General features: G+C 43.2%; 1 protein-coding gene across 8 annotated transcripts in view; it reads right to left on the bottom strand.

Moving 5' to 3' along the window:
• Positions 1 to 310: 310 nt before the first annotated feature.
• LOC147634545 (ABSCISIC ACID-INSENSITIVE 5-like protein 5) overlaps positions 311 to 14,938 on the bottom strand; it is a 94,503-nt gene continuing 79,875 nt past the window's right edge. For 6 of the 8 annotated variants that reach the window (XM_086803625.1, XM_086803626.1, XM_086803628.1 and 3 more), the window contains one exon: positions 311 to 912. Coding sequence is in view for 5 of the 8 variants with exons in the window: in XM_086803629.1 (XP_086659755.1) it covers positions 841 to 912 (72 nt within the window). In the remaining 3 variants the exon portion in view is untranslated. Of the gene's footprint in view, positions 1,055 to 14,938 lie in introns of all 8 variants that reach the window. The other 2 variants (XM_086803627.1, XM_086803633.1) reach the window with 1 other exon arrangement.

The following is a 14,938-nucleotide window of genomic DNA, read 5'->3' as shown; positions in this document are numbered from 1 at the left end:
TCCATTGGGCCACAAGTGCGTTCTTCAAAGATTTTAGGCATTCTATTGGTTCATCATGCAATGAATTCTCGTTTCTGCAAAACATAAATTTTGATCCTGCTGGTACATTTAAAATGTAATAATTACAATAAAGACTACTTCCATGATGCAGTGACTATTTTTCCTCGTGCGAGCCACCAAGTTAACACTTGACAAGCTTCCACCCTAGCGTGTAAATAGCCTAAGTGGAGGATAACCTTCAAGCGGTGGACCTTTAAGCCATTAAGGGAGATTTCTATTTACAAACAAAACAAATAATTGTGTCAAGGTGTAAAAAAACGTCATCACATGTGACTGCATTTTACTCGAGCATTGAAGAAGTGTAGTTCACATTGTGTGTGTCAATTCCAACACAGCCAACTGTGCTCAAGAAGGCTTCTAAAAGTACACCCCTCTTTCTTTACCTCCTAAAATAGTCTAGGCATTGTTACAGTGAAAAGTGGTCATCATTATACAATGAAACTGAAATGAAATGATTTTCCATTTGAATCCATCTTTTGAAATTCCATGCTACTATTTGAGATCAAATAAACTGGCATGATCTTCAGATTGGATCCACCTTTGGAAATTCATACCACTCTAGAACAATAAATCGCATTTTACATTAGGAAAAACACACATCAAATGATGCCTATTTATATGAGCGCAGGTCCGAAACATTGCCTCGCATTGAGCATAGAAACTTTCAGAAGAGCTTCACTATCTTTTGGTACCTTACACCCCACTGTTCCTCTTGTATCATTACACAATTCTAGCCTTGTAACTATTCATGGACCACACCACCAAAGATGAAGTCCTATTTTACCATGGACCTGTTCTAGTCCTCCTTAAGATTTTATCTTCTTTTTGAACTTCTTGAGTTGTGGCTATTACCTGAATAATGTTGGACGTATTAGCACAGCACAAACATAACAAGCTTCTAAAAACAATTTAGTGGTACTACAATGTCAGCTTTCTAATCAATGTCTCTCTCTCTCTCTCTCTTTGCATTCTCCTAGTAGTAGAGCTCCATCCCCTGCACACCCAGATTCAGCTTTTTTGTTCAGTACTTTTTCATTTTGTTGGGATGACAGAGGATACCCCATACAGGTACTCCGATTTGTCTCATAGGCCGAGTTCGGTCTTTTGGAAGACGTTAATAAAATCTTTCTTTCTTTCTTTCTCACACACACACACACACTCAGAGCCATATGCCATTTATCATGCCACCCTTATATCTAGCTTTTATAGTGATTTTCAACATCTATTGTGAAATAGACAGTTATTCTTGATTACATTACTTTATGCTTGATTGATATCCATTGCACACATGAGTTAATACCATTTGTTGTAGCCACTAAGGGTGCCCACACTGGACTGTTCCACAGCTGAACCATCCCAGGGTTCCACAATGGATCATCCCAAACCTATACTGCCACACCGCCATGTGGATCACCCCAACACTAGACCACCCCGGAGCATTCGGTGGACTATCCAAAAACAGAAGCACCAATGGATCATGAAAGGTGCACACACCGGCATTGAAGGCACCACACTCACTCCAATGGCATCTACTAGAGATAGGAGATTCCCCAAAAGGCCCGTCACTCCAATGCCATCTACCAGAGATAGGAGATGCCACTGACTCCACCGACTCCACGTCTTGCAGGAATCATTTAAATGGCCCTCAGCTCATCTTTGAGAAGATCCTACGTCCTTTACCCTCAAATTTTCCATCTGATCCTGTTCATTGAGTCTATTCATTGAGTGTTGTAGTCACTCGACATTGCCGCGTGTGTGATGTCCTACTCATCGTGAGTAGACCAGTGCTGGGTGTGCACGGTACAGTGAAGGGCATGTAGCAGTGTCCTGGAGTAATGCAATGCAAGTGTTGTTTACAGCATTCTTGTCATTGTGCTACGCTCGTATTCTAACCTGTCTATTCATGTGTGCACTGTGTCGTGAGTATTGAGGACTCCCGACATACTGTCCACAGGAGAAACTTTAGTGTGCCAGGCAACCGACCCTACTACATTGGTGTTAGTCAAAACAAATTGAAATGAGCTAGTCTAGTCAATTAACACCAATTGGTGTTAGTCAAGACCAATTGAAATGAGCTAGTCTAGTCAATTACCACCAAGTGGTATATCGTGTGACAAACCTATGAGTATGCACGGCAGAGCCAAACGTTAGATAGCAGCCAATGGGCAGGGTTGGACAGGGCAGGTGATATGTAGCACTGATGAGTGGCAGTCCGGTATAGCTGGCCGATACCAATACTACTGGCCGACTAGGAGCACTGGTGCATCTATATATATTCATTTGCTTTCCTCAGTGTTGGACTTCACAGAGCATATTTATCTGTAGGCGAAGTGCTAGCCAAGAGTGTACAGTAGGTCACTTGACGTCTTCATTCTCAACCACATCTTGTACTATTACTTCTTTCTTGTACATAATACAGAGTAGTAGTTTAAGACTCTTGTATGTGTTGTATGTGTGATTCCACTGCACTCTTCTTTCTATCTCTGGAAAACCTTAGCACATCGGCGCAAGTGTTCTATAGTTGGTATCAAGCCTAGAGAACCTGAAAATTTCATTTCTTTTATGGCACCCGTGTGCGTTGACTGCTTGGATTGGGTAGACCACTTAGATTCCAAGAGTGCACAAGTAGGAAAAGCAAATATTTGGGTTCTCTTCATTATACTTGGGTTATATTGTGCTTCCTTGCCCTACCAAACCCTTACCTCATCACGCAGAGTAGGGCTGAAATCCCTCACTTGGGCTTTGATCACTTGATATTTGTCACAATGTCATGGATTCACAACTCATTGACTTGCTTCTCAGCATGAACGCATCCAGGGACTTGTAGGGGGCTGAAATGGAGGCTATATATGCCCATCTCGATAGGATGGAGTCGGCACCTCGAGCACCTAGTATTCCGGATTTGGAATCTACAAGAGGGTCCACCTAGTATTCCTGATGTAGAATCTACAAGGGTCCAGGGTCCATGCTTCAAAGCAAGTGTTGGACGATTCCGAGGACAAGTGGCAAAACTTTATGGAGGATAATTTTTCACTCCTTTGGACGCTGGTAAGGCTGTATTGGTGAGCTTCGTTCCTAGTCCGGCAATCATCATTCTACACCTGTGTGTAGTCAGTAGGAGAGACGCCGTTCGCGTCACCGATGGTCTCCTTCACAAATTATCTCTTCATCGGATTCTCTAGACAGCCTTCATTGGCTTGACATCGGGGGACTACCAGTTTGCCGAGTTCCTCGTCCATGCCTCATGAGGAACGAGCTCAATTAATGAAGCTTCTAAAGCCTCCCAAGTTCAATGGGAAGGTGGATGGACAAGTTGTCACCAATTGGACCCACAAGATGGCTTTCACGTTGGAAGCAGGTAGCTGGTGGTTCACATATTTTTCATCTCCATTTGGTGCATACGGCTTTGATGCGTGCCGCTCTCTTGTGGTGGGAAGACCACCTTAGGCACCACTCCGTAATTTGTTGTGCAAGGCGGCATTGAAGCAATTTATTCCTGTAGATTATCAGCGTGAATTGAAGAAACAATGGGAGCATTTTATGCACAAACACGGCGAATAAATGATCGACTATCTTGATTGTTTCTGGAAGCTTTTGCTTATGCTCCCAAGGACCAGGTGGTCGGGGTAGGTTGAGTGATTTGTAGATGGTTTGAAAACCGCCTTTACAGACAGATGTTCATGCACATTTCATGGACGGTTGGACAGACGGAGAGTGCTCAATTAGGTGAATCTTGGTCATCCGCAGGTCTTCGTGTTGATGTGGCAAAAGAGCACGGAATGTGGGCCTTCGCAAGACACACAGTGGTCTTGTAGTGTTCGAGATCTTGATGAGCTTTTCTTGGAACTTTTCCTTTTATGGAAGGCCACTTTATATGAACATCATTGCAGCTGAGGACAGCTGCAATGCAAGTAGGGGAGAATGTGACACACCTTCAAGTATGCAAAGCAAAGCCAGACATCAGATAGCAACAGGTAGAGTCGGACAACATAGGTGACATGTGGCATTGCCACGTGGTAGAGATGATGTGGTAGTTCGGTACAGGTGGCCAATAGCAATACTATTGGCCGACTTAGGAGCATTGTTGGCATATATATACGTGGGTAGCCAAATCGTCATATTCATTTGCTTTCCTCAATGTTGGACTTCACAGAGCATTTCTCTGTAGGCGAATTGCTAGCCAGGGGTGTACAATAGGTCACAGGGTTGTGATTTGACGTCTTCATTCTCAGACACATCTTGTACTTGAATTTTAGTTGTTGGATTACTTCTTGCTTGTACATAATACAGAGTAGTAGTTTAGGACTCTTGTGCGTGCTGTATGTGTGATTCTGCTGCGCTCTTCTTTCTCTCTCTGGAAAACCTAGCACATAGGCGCAAGTGTTCTACATATCAATTGAGGATTATTTATCTCAATTGATGCAAATGTACCCTTCTTATGCCAATGTGTATGAGAGATATACACTGTTGTTGGATAATGTATTTCCTTGGTAGTCTCAATCATAGTTGCATTTAGTACCCGTACTCATTCATTGAATCCCTTCAGTGCCTTCCGTACCATTCCATACTTTTAGTACTTGTACGGATAACATCTTCGAAGCACTTATGGGAGAAAACGTACGGTGTTGTTTTGATCCAATCTCCCCTGATCTTTGAAGCACTTATGGGAGAAAACCTACGGTGTTGTTTTGACCCTTATCTTGATGCGTACTTTACGTACTTGTACACGTACCATACCATACCACATCATACCTAAAGCACTCAACCACTATGGTCTCAATCCATTGCGAAGTAGTTGGTTGTTTCACCTTTTTTAAACATGTTTTCATGCCAATGTACATGATAAATACACTGTTAATGGATTACCTTAGACTCATAGACCCTTGCGTTCTTTTGTAAAATGCAAATGCAATCTCTCTCTCTCTCTCTCTCTCTCTCTCTCTCTTCCAGCCACACATTCTTGAGCCACAACAGCCATGGATGACATACCCGTAAGGCTCATCGAGCCACATATTCTGAAGTGCCCGACCACCCGCCTGTTATGTATCTAGACACTAATCTATGGATTATGGATCTAATCCAACAGGGTTAGAGGGCCTTGGAATTAAGGATTAGCAGGAGGCTGGGCTAGGGTTCTTGGATTAATAAAACAAGCTTAATGGCCTGTTATAGCGAGTTAGCTATTTATGGTGTAGTTATCACTAAATAAATGAGAGCTTGGGTTATTGTGAGATATAGTTGTGCGGATGCACCATTGATCGTCTGGCTTAGACTAGGAGAGTAGACATGCTCATGCCATGCACATGGTGAGTATGTTTGGCGTGTCGAAGGCCTACGGGTAGACTTCGGTGGTATTGGATGCCAAAGTTAGACACGGACCTATGGGATTGTGCAGGGAGCCCTAGCCTTGGCTTGGGGGAGAATCGAGATCGATGGATGCCGGTCGCGACTGGGAGGAGAGCTAGCCTACTACCTCAAGATTTGATTTAGGACTAACCTTCCTTTTCAGCTGTGTTTAGGGACGATTTTGGGAAGGACTTTACAGATGGTATTAGAGCAACCCTAACATAGAGGCTGAAGAGGTATGCGTGTCTGGGCATTATAGATGTCGGAGTTTATATTCCTCTCATTGTTTCTCTTTCTATTGGTTTTTGTTGATGTCAAGGTATATGAAGTCGTGTATCAGAGTGGATGCAAGGAAAAGTAGTTCGCTGATTTTATGTGTTTATGGCTGTAGCAAATATCCAACAAAGGGCCTGAGGCAGCTGGGATTTGGTTGACAAGAGGCATGATGGCCAGCCTGCCAAGGAGGGCCACCCTAGGCTGGCTGCTGTCCAACGGCAGCGCAGCCTGGACAGCAGCCAGCCTTGGGCAGCCAGTTGCAGGCGTGTAGTAGTGCAGTGAAGATGGCGCACAGCAGGCAGAACCTCAGCCAAAAAAGCATGTGCAAGCAAGGATACAGACACGCCGGTAGTTTTTAGAGAAAAAGCAGCATCGTTATGTTTAAAGGAGAAAACAAATGTCTTTTTTTCATAAGTGACGGTTTTTTGCTAAGAAAGGGGGAAAGCTATAAATCAATAAAAAGCACATGGGTTTTTTTAAAATTAAAACTGGAAAGCACTTCAATTTTTGTTAATCCCAAAAGCAAGAAAACTCCTTGGTTTTTTCATAGGGGGTTTTGCTTATGAGTTCTCCGCATTCAAAAGTCCATCTCCTTGGCTAAGAGGGCTGAAAGTAGACAGCCAGCTTCCACGAGCGGGATTGGTACTTGAGTTCGTGGACGAGCGGGATTTCAGCGACACTTCATCTTGACACGCGAGTTTTCCTTGAGCAGCAGCAAATTATCTTGGGTTTGTCATGGCTGATGAAGTACAAAACGATCGTGGGATGGACGAGAATGTTCAACCCAACGACGATGATCAAGATGACGATGTGATAGTCAATGACCTAGTCACTAAGGTTGACTTCGACGCAAGGATGACCTTGCTTGAGCAGAAAATTGCGAACTTGACCAACACCATTGTGGTGATGCAAGCCACTTTGGTGGGGTTGGTGACAGTAGGGGGAGCTCGAACAGCTTTAGTTGCACCCTCTTTTACTCCACATCCCTATATGAGGGAGAGGAAACAGAAGACTCAGGAGACAGTTGACTCCTGGCTTCATAGCCACTTTGAGTTCCATCCTTTCCCCAAGGAGAAAAAGATACAGATGGTACACGGATTCTTGATAGGATAAGCTCTTACTTGGTGGAAAGAGTTGTGACTGAAGCCCACGATGTAGGTAGATTTTGATAGGGTTTTTCGGGAAGAGTTCCTGCAGGCCAAGGATGAGTACGACATTGTCTCTAAGTTTGAAGAATATGCCTTTCGACACATATTCGCAGACATTTAGAGAGTTGGAGGCTTGAGCAACTCACGTGGACTCCATTACTATTTTGGGATTCTTTGTGGATGGATTGCCTGATGGATATCAGCTCCAGATCAAGAATAATTGAAGCACAACATTGGATGATGCTATCCAATATGCCAAGATTTTTAATATTTTGGTAGAAAAAAAATTTAAAGCCATGTATAGGGTTGTGTGTTTAAAAAAAAAAACTAAGTTACCGTTGCTATAAAAAAGTATGGGGGGTGTTTTTATTAAAACGCAAGAGGGGGGGCAGTTTTTAGTGCACACTTTGCGTGGGTGAATCTTTTACCCAGTTTTGTGTTGACTTGTATGATTCCTTGAGAGGGCTATGTCAGGCCGATGGGCATTTCATTCGGTATTGGCAGTAGCTCCAAGTGGGGAGTTCCATCGATTTAGACCAAGAAACAAGGATCATTCTACTTGTTAGGGTGGGTGGTAGTCAATACTTTTATTCAGAACCGGTTGTTCTTCCCGGATGATAGAGTTTGTGCGCATTGTGCTGAGCCTAGGAAAAGGATCCTGTATGAATGTGACTCTCCTACAAATCCTTGGTCTAATGGACAGACGGAGAGGGTGGGATTAGGTTATAGAGATTAGACTTTGTGAATACGGCTCCAAGCCACTGTTTTATTGGGACAGGTACATCCCTATTGTCAAGTTTGCCTATGGTACTATTGAGCATATGGTTCTGGCAATAGCTAGAATATGTTTGGTAGGAGTTGGCTTCAAAACCTAGATTCCCTCAGACTTTGATAGCTTCAAGGAGACATAGTTGTGTTGCCTCATAATTAGGTGTCTTTGAGAGGGAGGTATGATATCCCCTAGGTACAATTACTAGATCTTGGAAAGGATGGGTTTACAGGGTTCCACTTCCATAAGAAGTTGGAGGATTGAAGGATGGTTTATGTTCTTCAAGAACTTGCGAAGGTTCTTTTTTTAAATCTTGTTCCCACGGTCATTGTTAGAGGAACTTCTTCTTCAATTGAGATGGTTCCTGGATACGTGGCTATGTGGTTTTATAGACAGGTACAAACTTGATTTTGGAGACAGTTGATATAGATAGCTAGATTCTCTTCCAAGAGTGGAAATGTCCTAGCCCTTGGGGTTAAGGACTAATCTAGGATTAAGAAAAGCATGCGGATTGAGGTGGCTAAGGTTCAGATTTAATGTATCCAAGGACTAGAGTTTTATTTATAGCAGCAATAAGCACTACATAAGTGAGTCGTGGGCTATTATTTATTCATTGTGGTTTGGACCTAGACCAAGAGACTTACTCTTGCCATGGACATGGCGGTTCATGTGTAGTCTTGCCGAGGGCCCATGTGGGCAAGCGCTGGTGGTATGGGATGCCAGGGCTGACAGGCATGGAGTCGTGGGAGTGGAACTTTAGTCCTTGGCTTGGGGGACATGAACCCACGGTTGGGTGGTGAGCTCGCTTGCACCCCTTTTATTTGTTTTCTCTAATCTTGTTATGTTTGTGTATTAGGTGATCCTTGGGAGGAGTCCCTCACAGACTCCAAGTTTTCTGGACATTTCTGATAGCTAGTTTTCCAGAGACTAGAGACTATGTTGAGTATGAGTTCGTATGATCAGTATCACTTTGATGAGAAAACAGAGAGGGTGAATCAGGTTTTGAAGGATATGCTTCGTGCATACGCATCGAAGAGATCATTAGATTGGGAGAAGTACATCCCGATGGTCGAATTTGTCTATGCGTGCAGCTACTGGTTACAGTTCATTTATGCTGATGTACACATACCAACCTATCTCTCCAGTAACAGTTGGACTTAAGGGTATTCAAATTGATGTAGCTAGAGTAGATATGCAGGAAATGCTAGTCAGTGCATAAGATCGTGCACGATTTTATGCTGATAGGCAGCATTCACCAAGGGAACGCTAGTTTATTTGAGAGTGCCCAAGAGTTCAAGGACGGTATGTACGGAGAAGGTTGGGAAGTTATCCCCCAAGTATTGTGGACCTTACAAGATCTTGAAAAATATTGGTGAGGTTGCTTATAGAGTAGAGTTGCCTCCAAATGTGAAAGTTCATCCAGTCTTTCATGTTAGTCGCATGAAAGAGATGCTAGGAGCTGAGGATAACCTTGTTACCTCTCAAGAACTTGTTGAGGTTGAGGACTTGTCCTATGTTCCACATGAACCCTAGAGGATTATAGATTTCAAGGGAAGAAAACTTAGGAATAAGTTGATCCCTGAATATAAGATTGAGTGGAAAGATAGGGCGGGGGAGGACTCGACTTGGGAGTTGGCAGCTAGTTTGAGTAAGCGCTTCCCTAATTCCATTTAAGAGTAAATGTTTGAAGAGGGGAAGAATGTTATGTACCTGGACACTAATCTACGGACTAGGGATCTAATCCAGCGGGGTTAGGGGACCCTAGGATTAGGGATTAGCATGCTGATGCTGAAACTCGTGGCGGGTGCCCCGGGGACACTACACAGGGTATGTGAATCATGAGTTTCATAAGTCCAATGCATCCCAAATAAAGGGAGCCAAAAGGAATAATCCATCCCAATAAAAGGGAGTCATAAACATAATCCATAAACCTGAGGATGGATCCAAATCCCTAGAAAAGAAGTCCAAGAATCCATAGACTTGTATACCATAATCCTTGTATACCATAACTCTTACCACATACTCTGTGCTAACCACACACCTTGGAGTAGAGGTGGACTTTATCCATAAAAGCATCATATCCATGAGATATCCAAAGATTTCTTCTCTATAAACTCGGACAGATTCGTCCATAGAAATTGCTTGTAAAGCCCAATATCTATATAAATCTCGTCCAAAAAAGAAATCTCCATCCCAATAAAGGGAGCCATAAACAATGTTTCCCTGAAACCATCTCAAGGCAAACAACACCACCTTTCTCCTTGCATGGCTATACAAGGGTTAGTGAACATTAAAAACACTTCATAGTAAATAGCAAAAGCACCAACTTTGCAAACTCAAAGTATACTTAGCTTTTCTTTGCAGGTTGGTCATGAAGCCAAAAGAAATATATCCTCACCATATCCTTAAGATATCGCGAGATATATCTTCATATAGCTTGCTTGTAAGCTTGATAATATAATCCACAATATCCATATGGAAAGAGTGCTAAATGTATGCACATAAAGCCAACTCCATACTTCCAAGATAAATTTTGTGAATTCATAAATCCTTAGATCAACAAGCTGTCTACTGCTCATGCTCTTGCTTCATAAGCTATGAAGCGGCTGGCCATGCTTAACAGCCATGATGGTAAGTGTGGTCCACCACTTGAGATCTTTTCTCTTCCTTATTGATAGAAGGAAGCCTCCGCTTCCAAGAAAGCCTATGCTCTGATACCAATGAAACTGCGGCGACGGCGGGTGCCCCGGGGACTAGGGTCTTTGACACACTTGTTGATACCATCAATGCATATTAAAACACTTAAACATGGCCATAGCCTTAACACATCCATCATCACTTTGCATAAAACATAAAAGCTGGACAAAACATCCACCACAAATGCTGAAAATGGATCTTGCACATGTGACACCACATAGAGGCCGGAATGGGCCGACCCCCCCCCTTGGAGTATTTTATTACCCAAGGAGAATAATATCATGTACAAGCTTTGAGGGCCTTACTCTCCCCACGGGAGATGCCAGATTATCCATATACAAATGCCATAACACAGCCCAACACAAGGCTACCAAGCCGGAACATAGGCTATAGAAATGCCGAGCCAACAATATAATCCATATACCTCCGTGTGGGTACTGATTCTTCCCCAAAAACCACGGGTCTTCATGCAATAGAGCTGGTACAGCAAATACAACTCTCCATTCAGCCGGTACAGTAGGTACAATGGCTGGTACAGCCGGTACGGTGGCTGGTACAGCAGGTACAGCAAGTACAAATGCTGGTACATCAGGTACAATGACTAGTACAGCAGGTACAATGGCTGGTGCAGTTGGTACGGTGGCTGGTACAGTAGGTACAGCAAGTACAAATGCTGGTACAATAGGTACAATGACTAGTACAACAGGTATAGTGGCTGGTACAGCCGGTACAGTGGCAAGTACAGTGGCTGGTACAGCCGGTATGATGGCTGGTATAGCAAGTACAGTAAGTACAAATGCTGGTGCAACAATACAATGGCTAGAAATCATAATAAACGATTAAATACCCTTGCCTTCAATATTTCTTCGCGAAAGAAGCCTCCAAAACAGTCCCCAACAGCCGGTATTCTTCATGGGCAGCCTTCAAGAGAGAGAGAGAGAGAGAGAGAGAGAGAGAGTAGCCATCATTACGGCAGCCTTCAATGGTGGTAGAGGCTAGTGTGCAGCAAGAGAGCCTCCATTAATGAAGAGAGAGGGCTCCAATTTATAGATTTGGGCCTCCCATGAGCTAAAATGGCAAGAGAAGGCTACGATGACAAGTGGAGAGCTACACAATAGCTGAAGTGACAAGTGTGAGGCCACTTGTCTCACTTTGATCCACTTTCTAACTAGTGTCAGGCCACTTGTCTCACTTTGGTCCACTTTCTTGCCACATGTCCCAATCTAAGAGATGGGTCCTTCCATAAACTTTATCTCTAAAAATATCCCAACCGGTAGACATTCTGTCATAGGCACTTTGCCAACTCTTGGTATCTGCTCAATTCTAGATGTAATGACGCGAACAGAATTTCCATCAGAGTCGGGCCAAAAATAGCAACTCTCCTAAATTTTAGGAGTGTGGTCCTTTGTATTCTAGGATAATCTCCCATTCCCAAAGCTTGTACTTTCTAAATATTTAAACATCCTGGAGTCCACTAGACCCCTTTCAGACTGGGAAATGTTGAGGCTGGTGACAGATGCTTGGCTAGGATTCCTGGATTGATAAGAAAAGCTTAATCGCCTAATTATAGCAAGTTAGCTATTTATGGCGTAGTTATCTTTATATAAGTGAGAGCTTGGGTTTTTGTGAGATATAGTTGTGCAGATGCACCACTGATGGTCTAGCTTGGACTAGGAGAGCAGACACGCACATGGCAAGCACGTAGGTTGGCGTGTCAAAGGCCTACGGGCAGGCTTCGGTGGTATGGGATACTGGAGTTAGATAAGGACCAATGGGATTGTGCAAGAAGCCCTAGCCTTGGCACGGGGGAGATCGGTGGCTGCCGGTCGCGCAGTTGGGAGGTGAGCTAGCCTCCTACCTCATGATTAGGTTTCCTTGGTTTTTGGTTGTGTTTAGGGCAGATTTTGGGAAGGACTTTACACTGCCAGACCCCACTCTAGTGTGACTCTAGATTGGGCCATGGCACTACAGCGAGCCCGACGTCCTAGACTCCTTGGACCTTGCCAGCAACATAGACATCAACCCTGGCCTCCATCTTGAGGAGATCTTGGAGAGGCACAGATCCACCTTCCCACGCCCAATGGATCTCTAGAGCTTTCTACAAGCTACCCCCATGATATCCTTGATGGCCCCCTCCTACTGGGGGGTTAGCTCCATAGGCTATATGATGATGATCCCATTTTGTATCATATGGCTCGGATTTGACATTCCCAGCTCATAGCTCTAGTCTTTGTTTTCTTTTGTACCATTATGAGATTACATGGACACTATTGTGACCCATTGGGCCAACGTAGTAAAACAAGAAGCGTTCCATTCCATGATGAGATATCCCATGGACATTATTGTAACACTTTGGTCTCATAGGCCCATTGGGTCTTTAGTAGACGCTTAATATATCTTTCTTTCTTTCTCCCTCTCTCTCTTTCTCTACTTACTACTTTAGAAGTTAGTACTCTGTAGACTCTCTCTCTCATGAATGATCATTGGTGACACAGACTCTATTTTCAACCTATTTTCAACCCTCTATTAATTTTGTATTTTTTCCAATCATTCCCTCTATTTTCAGAAATTCAGCACCTTGAACAATCCCTTTTTGATATATTTTTTCCAATCTTCATTCGCTTTTGAACAAGATGAGACTACTCATCATCCTCATCTTCAGGCTTGGATGATGATGAGTGAGAGCCGGCCATATGGCTATTGGCATTTGTACTTTATGGTATGTAGTATGTACTAGGATTTTAGCTTCAGCAGGACAGTCCTTCATGTTGTATGCAGTGTAGCTCATTTGACAGCTCATTTGACATTTATATAGCATACATGTTTGCATTTCAATCGTTTTTTGTACATCTTTGTGTACCAGTGTTGCTAAATTATGAATGATTTATAATATGTGTTTGTTTTTTATACACACATTTTTTTTAAAAAGTGAACGTATTTAAAGTACTCATCCCGATGCGTACTCGTACGCATACCATACTGGACCGCACCGTACCTAAAGTATTCAACCACTATGGTTCGCACATACTGATGTCCCGAGGTGGAAAAAACTCAATGCCCACCGCCCAAACCTTATTTCCTTCATACAAAGGGAGCAACCAGCCATGTGTCCATCCCAGCTTGCACCACAAGTCACTTGTCCACTCTACCTAACACCTAGGGTGAACATCTTGTCATCTCTTTTCTCTCTCTCTCTAGAAGTTGGCGCCCTCTTTCTTGAGACCTTTTGGCTATATTTTCTGCACTTTCTCCTTTCCAACTCCATATCCAAGCTTGCTAGTGTTTTTAAATCCGTATCCCAAGACTTTCTGATCCCAGGTCTGAATTCCAAATAGAATTCCTCGAATTTTGTAACCTACTCTTATATTTGCTGTAATTTTTGATCTTTTTGCTGAAAACCCTAATTTCAGCCTTCTTTTCTCAAGTTGAACCATAGGGGAAGCTTTCCCTTGGTTCCCTTCATCCTCTTGAAGATTTCTGTCGTGAAGGATCGCGACAGATTGAAGATTTCAGCACTCCAAATGCTTCCATCGCGAAGACTTTCACTGTCATTGACTCTATTTACAATTGGTAAGCTTTGATGCTTAAATATGGAAGCAAGTAGCAAGAGGGAGGAGCAGGACTCCATATTCTCACGTCCTACGTGCTCTCTTGCAGATTGTTGCTACCATGTGTTGGTGGAACAATAGAGAGCAGATGGTAGGGAACATGGGCACTTGAGAGGATAGTGTGAGTTGCAAGTCTACACCGACAACCACATTGTTTTCAATACTGTATTCATATGCATTGGTATGGAAATTTGGTCAAAAATGCCCACGACACTATGTACTTGATTCTCCCAAGATCAATATACTTTATTTGAGGGAGGGGCCGGCCGTTCCGGCCCATTGTGCATCTCTTGTCAATTCAGCAAATTACTTCTTGTATTGAGCATGTTGTCCATTAAATCTTGGTGTATTTAAGTGTATTGATTAGCAATGTGTTCAACCAAGTTACATTGGTATCACAATATACGGTTCTCTTTCACTTCTATCGTGAAAAACGATCACCGCGAACACTAGCTATCTCTCCACTTAGAACACTATGGATAGCCATACAATGAATGTTGGAGAAGCTAACACAAGAGGCGGGGACAATGAAATGCATGCTTCCAATGCTTTACAGGATGAGCAAACTCATGTGGTGCACATTAGGGAACAGGAACATGTGGGACAGCCGTCTCGTAGCAAAGAGAAAATGTAGGAAGAAGAGCCCATGGCCTTAAGGGCTAAACTTACTCGTATGTAGGCTCTTCTTTATGCACAACAAGAAGAATTGAAGCTCTACCGCCGCAAGGATCCATTGGTACTGATTGTTTGAAGGCCAAGAAAATTGAATCTTATATGGATCATGCAATGGCAATTATTGCTCAAGAGTTGCACATGCAACCGAGGGATGCATCACGTGCATACTTGGCTCGTGCCAAGGATGCTTATGCAGAAAGGCAACCATCCCACATGTCTTGGTATCCCCACATATTCTCGAACAAGAACTTATGTCTAAGAGGATGAATCCTCATGCTATTGGAGAGGAACCATCAACGACTTCACACCATGCAGGAGTACCTAATGTAGCCCGTGAAGGATGCAATGTTTATGGCAGT

The sequence above is a fragment of the Cibotium barometz genome, chromosome 10 (genome assembly GCF_041138505.1).
Source record: "Cibotium barometz isolate CiBa-2024 chromosome 10, ASM4113850v1, whole genome shotgun sequence".
Taxonomy (NCBI): domain Eukaryota; kingdom Viridiplantae; phylum Streptophyta; class Polypodiopsida; order Cyatheales; family Cibotiaceae; genus Cibotium; species Cibotium barometz.
This window is presented reverse-complemented; position numbering and strand designations above follow the sequence as displayed.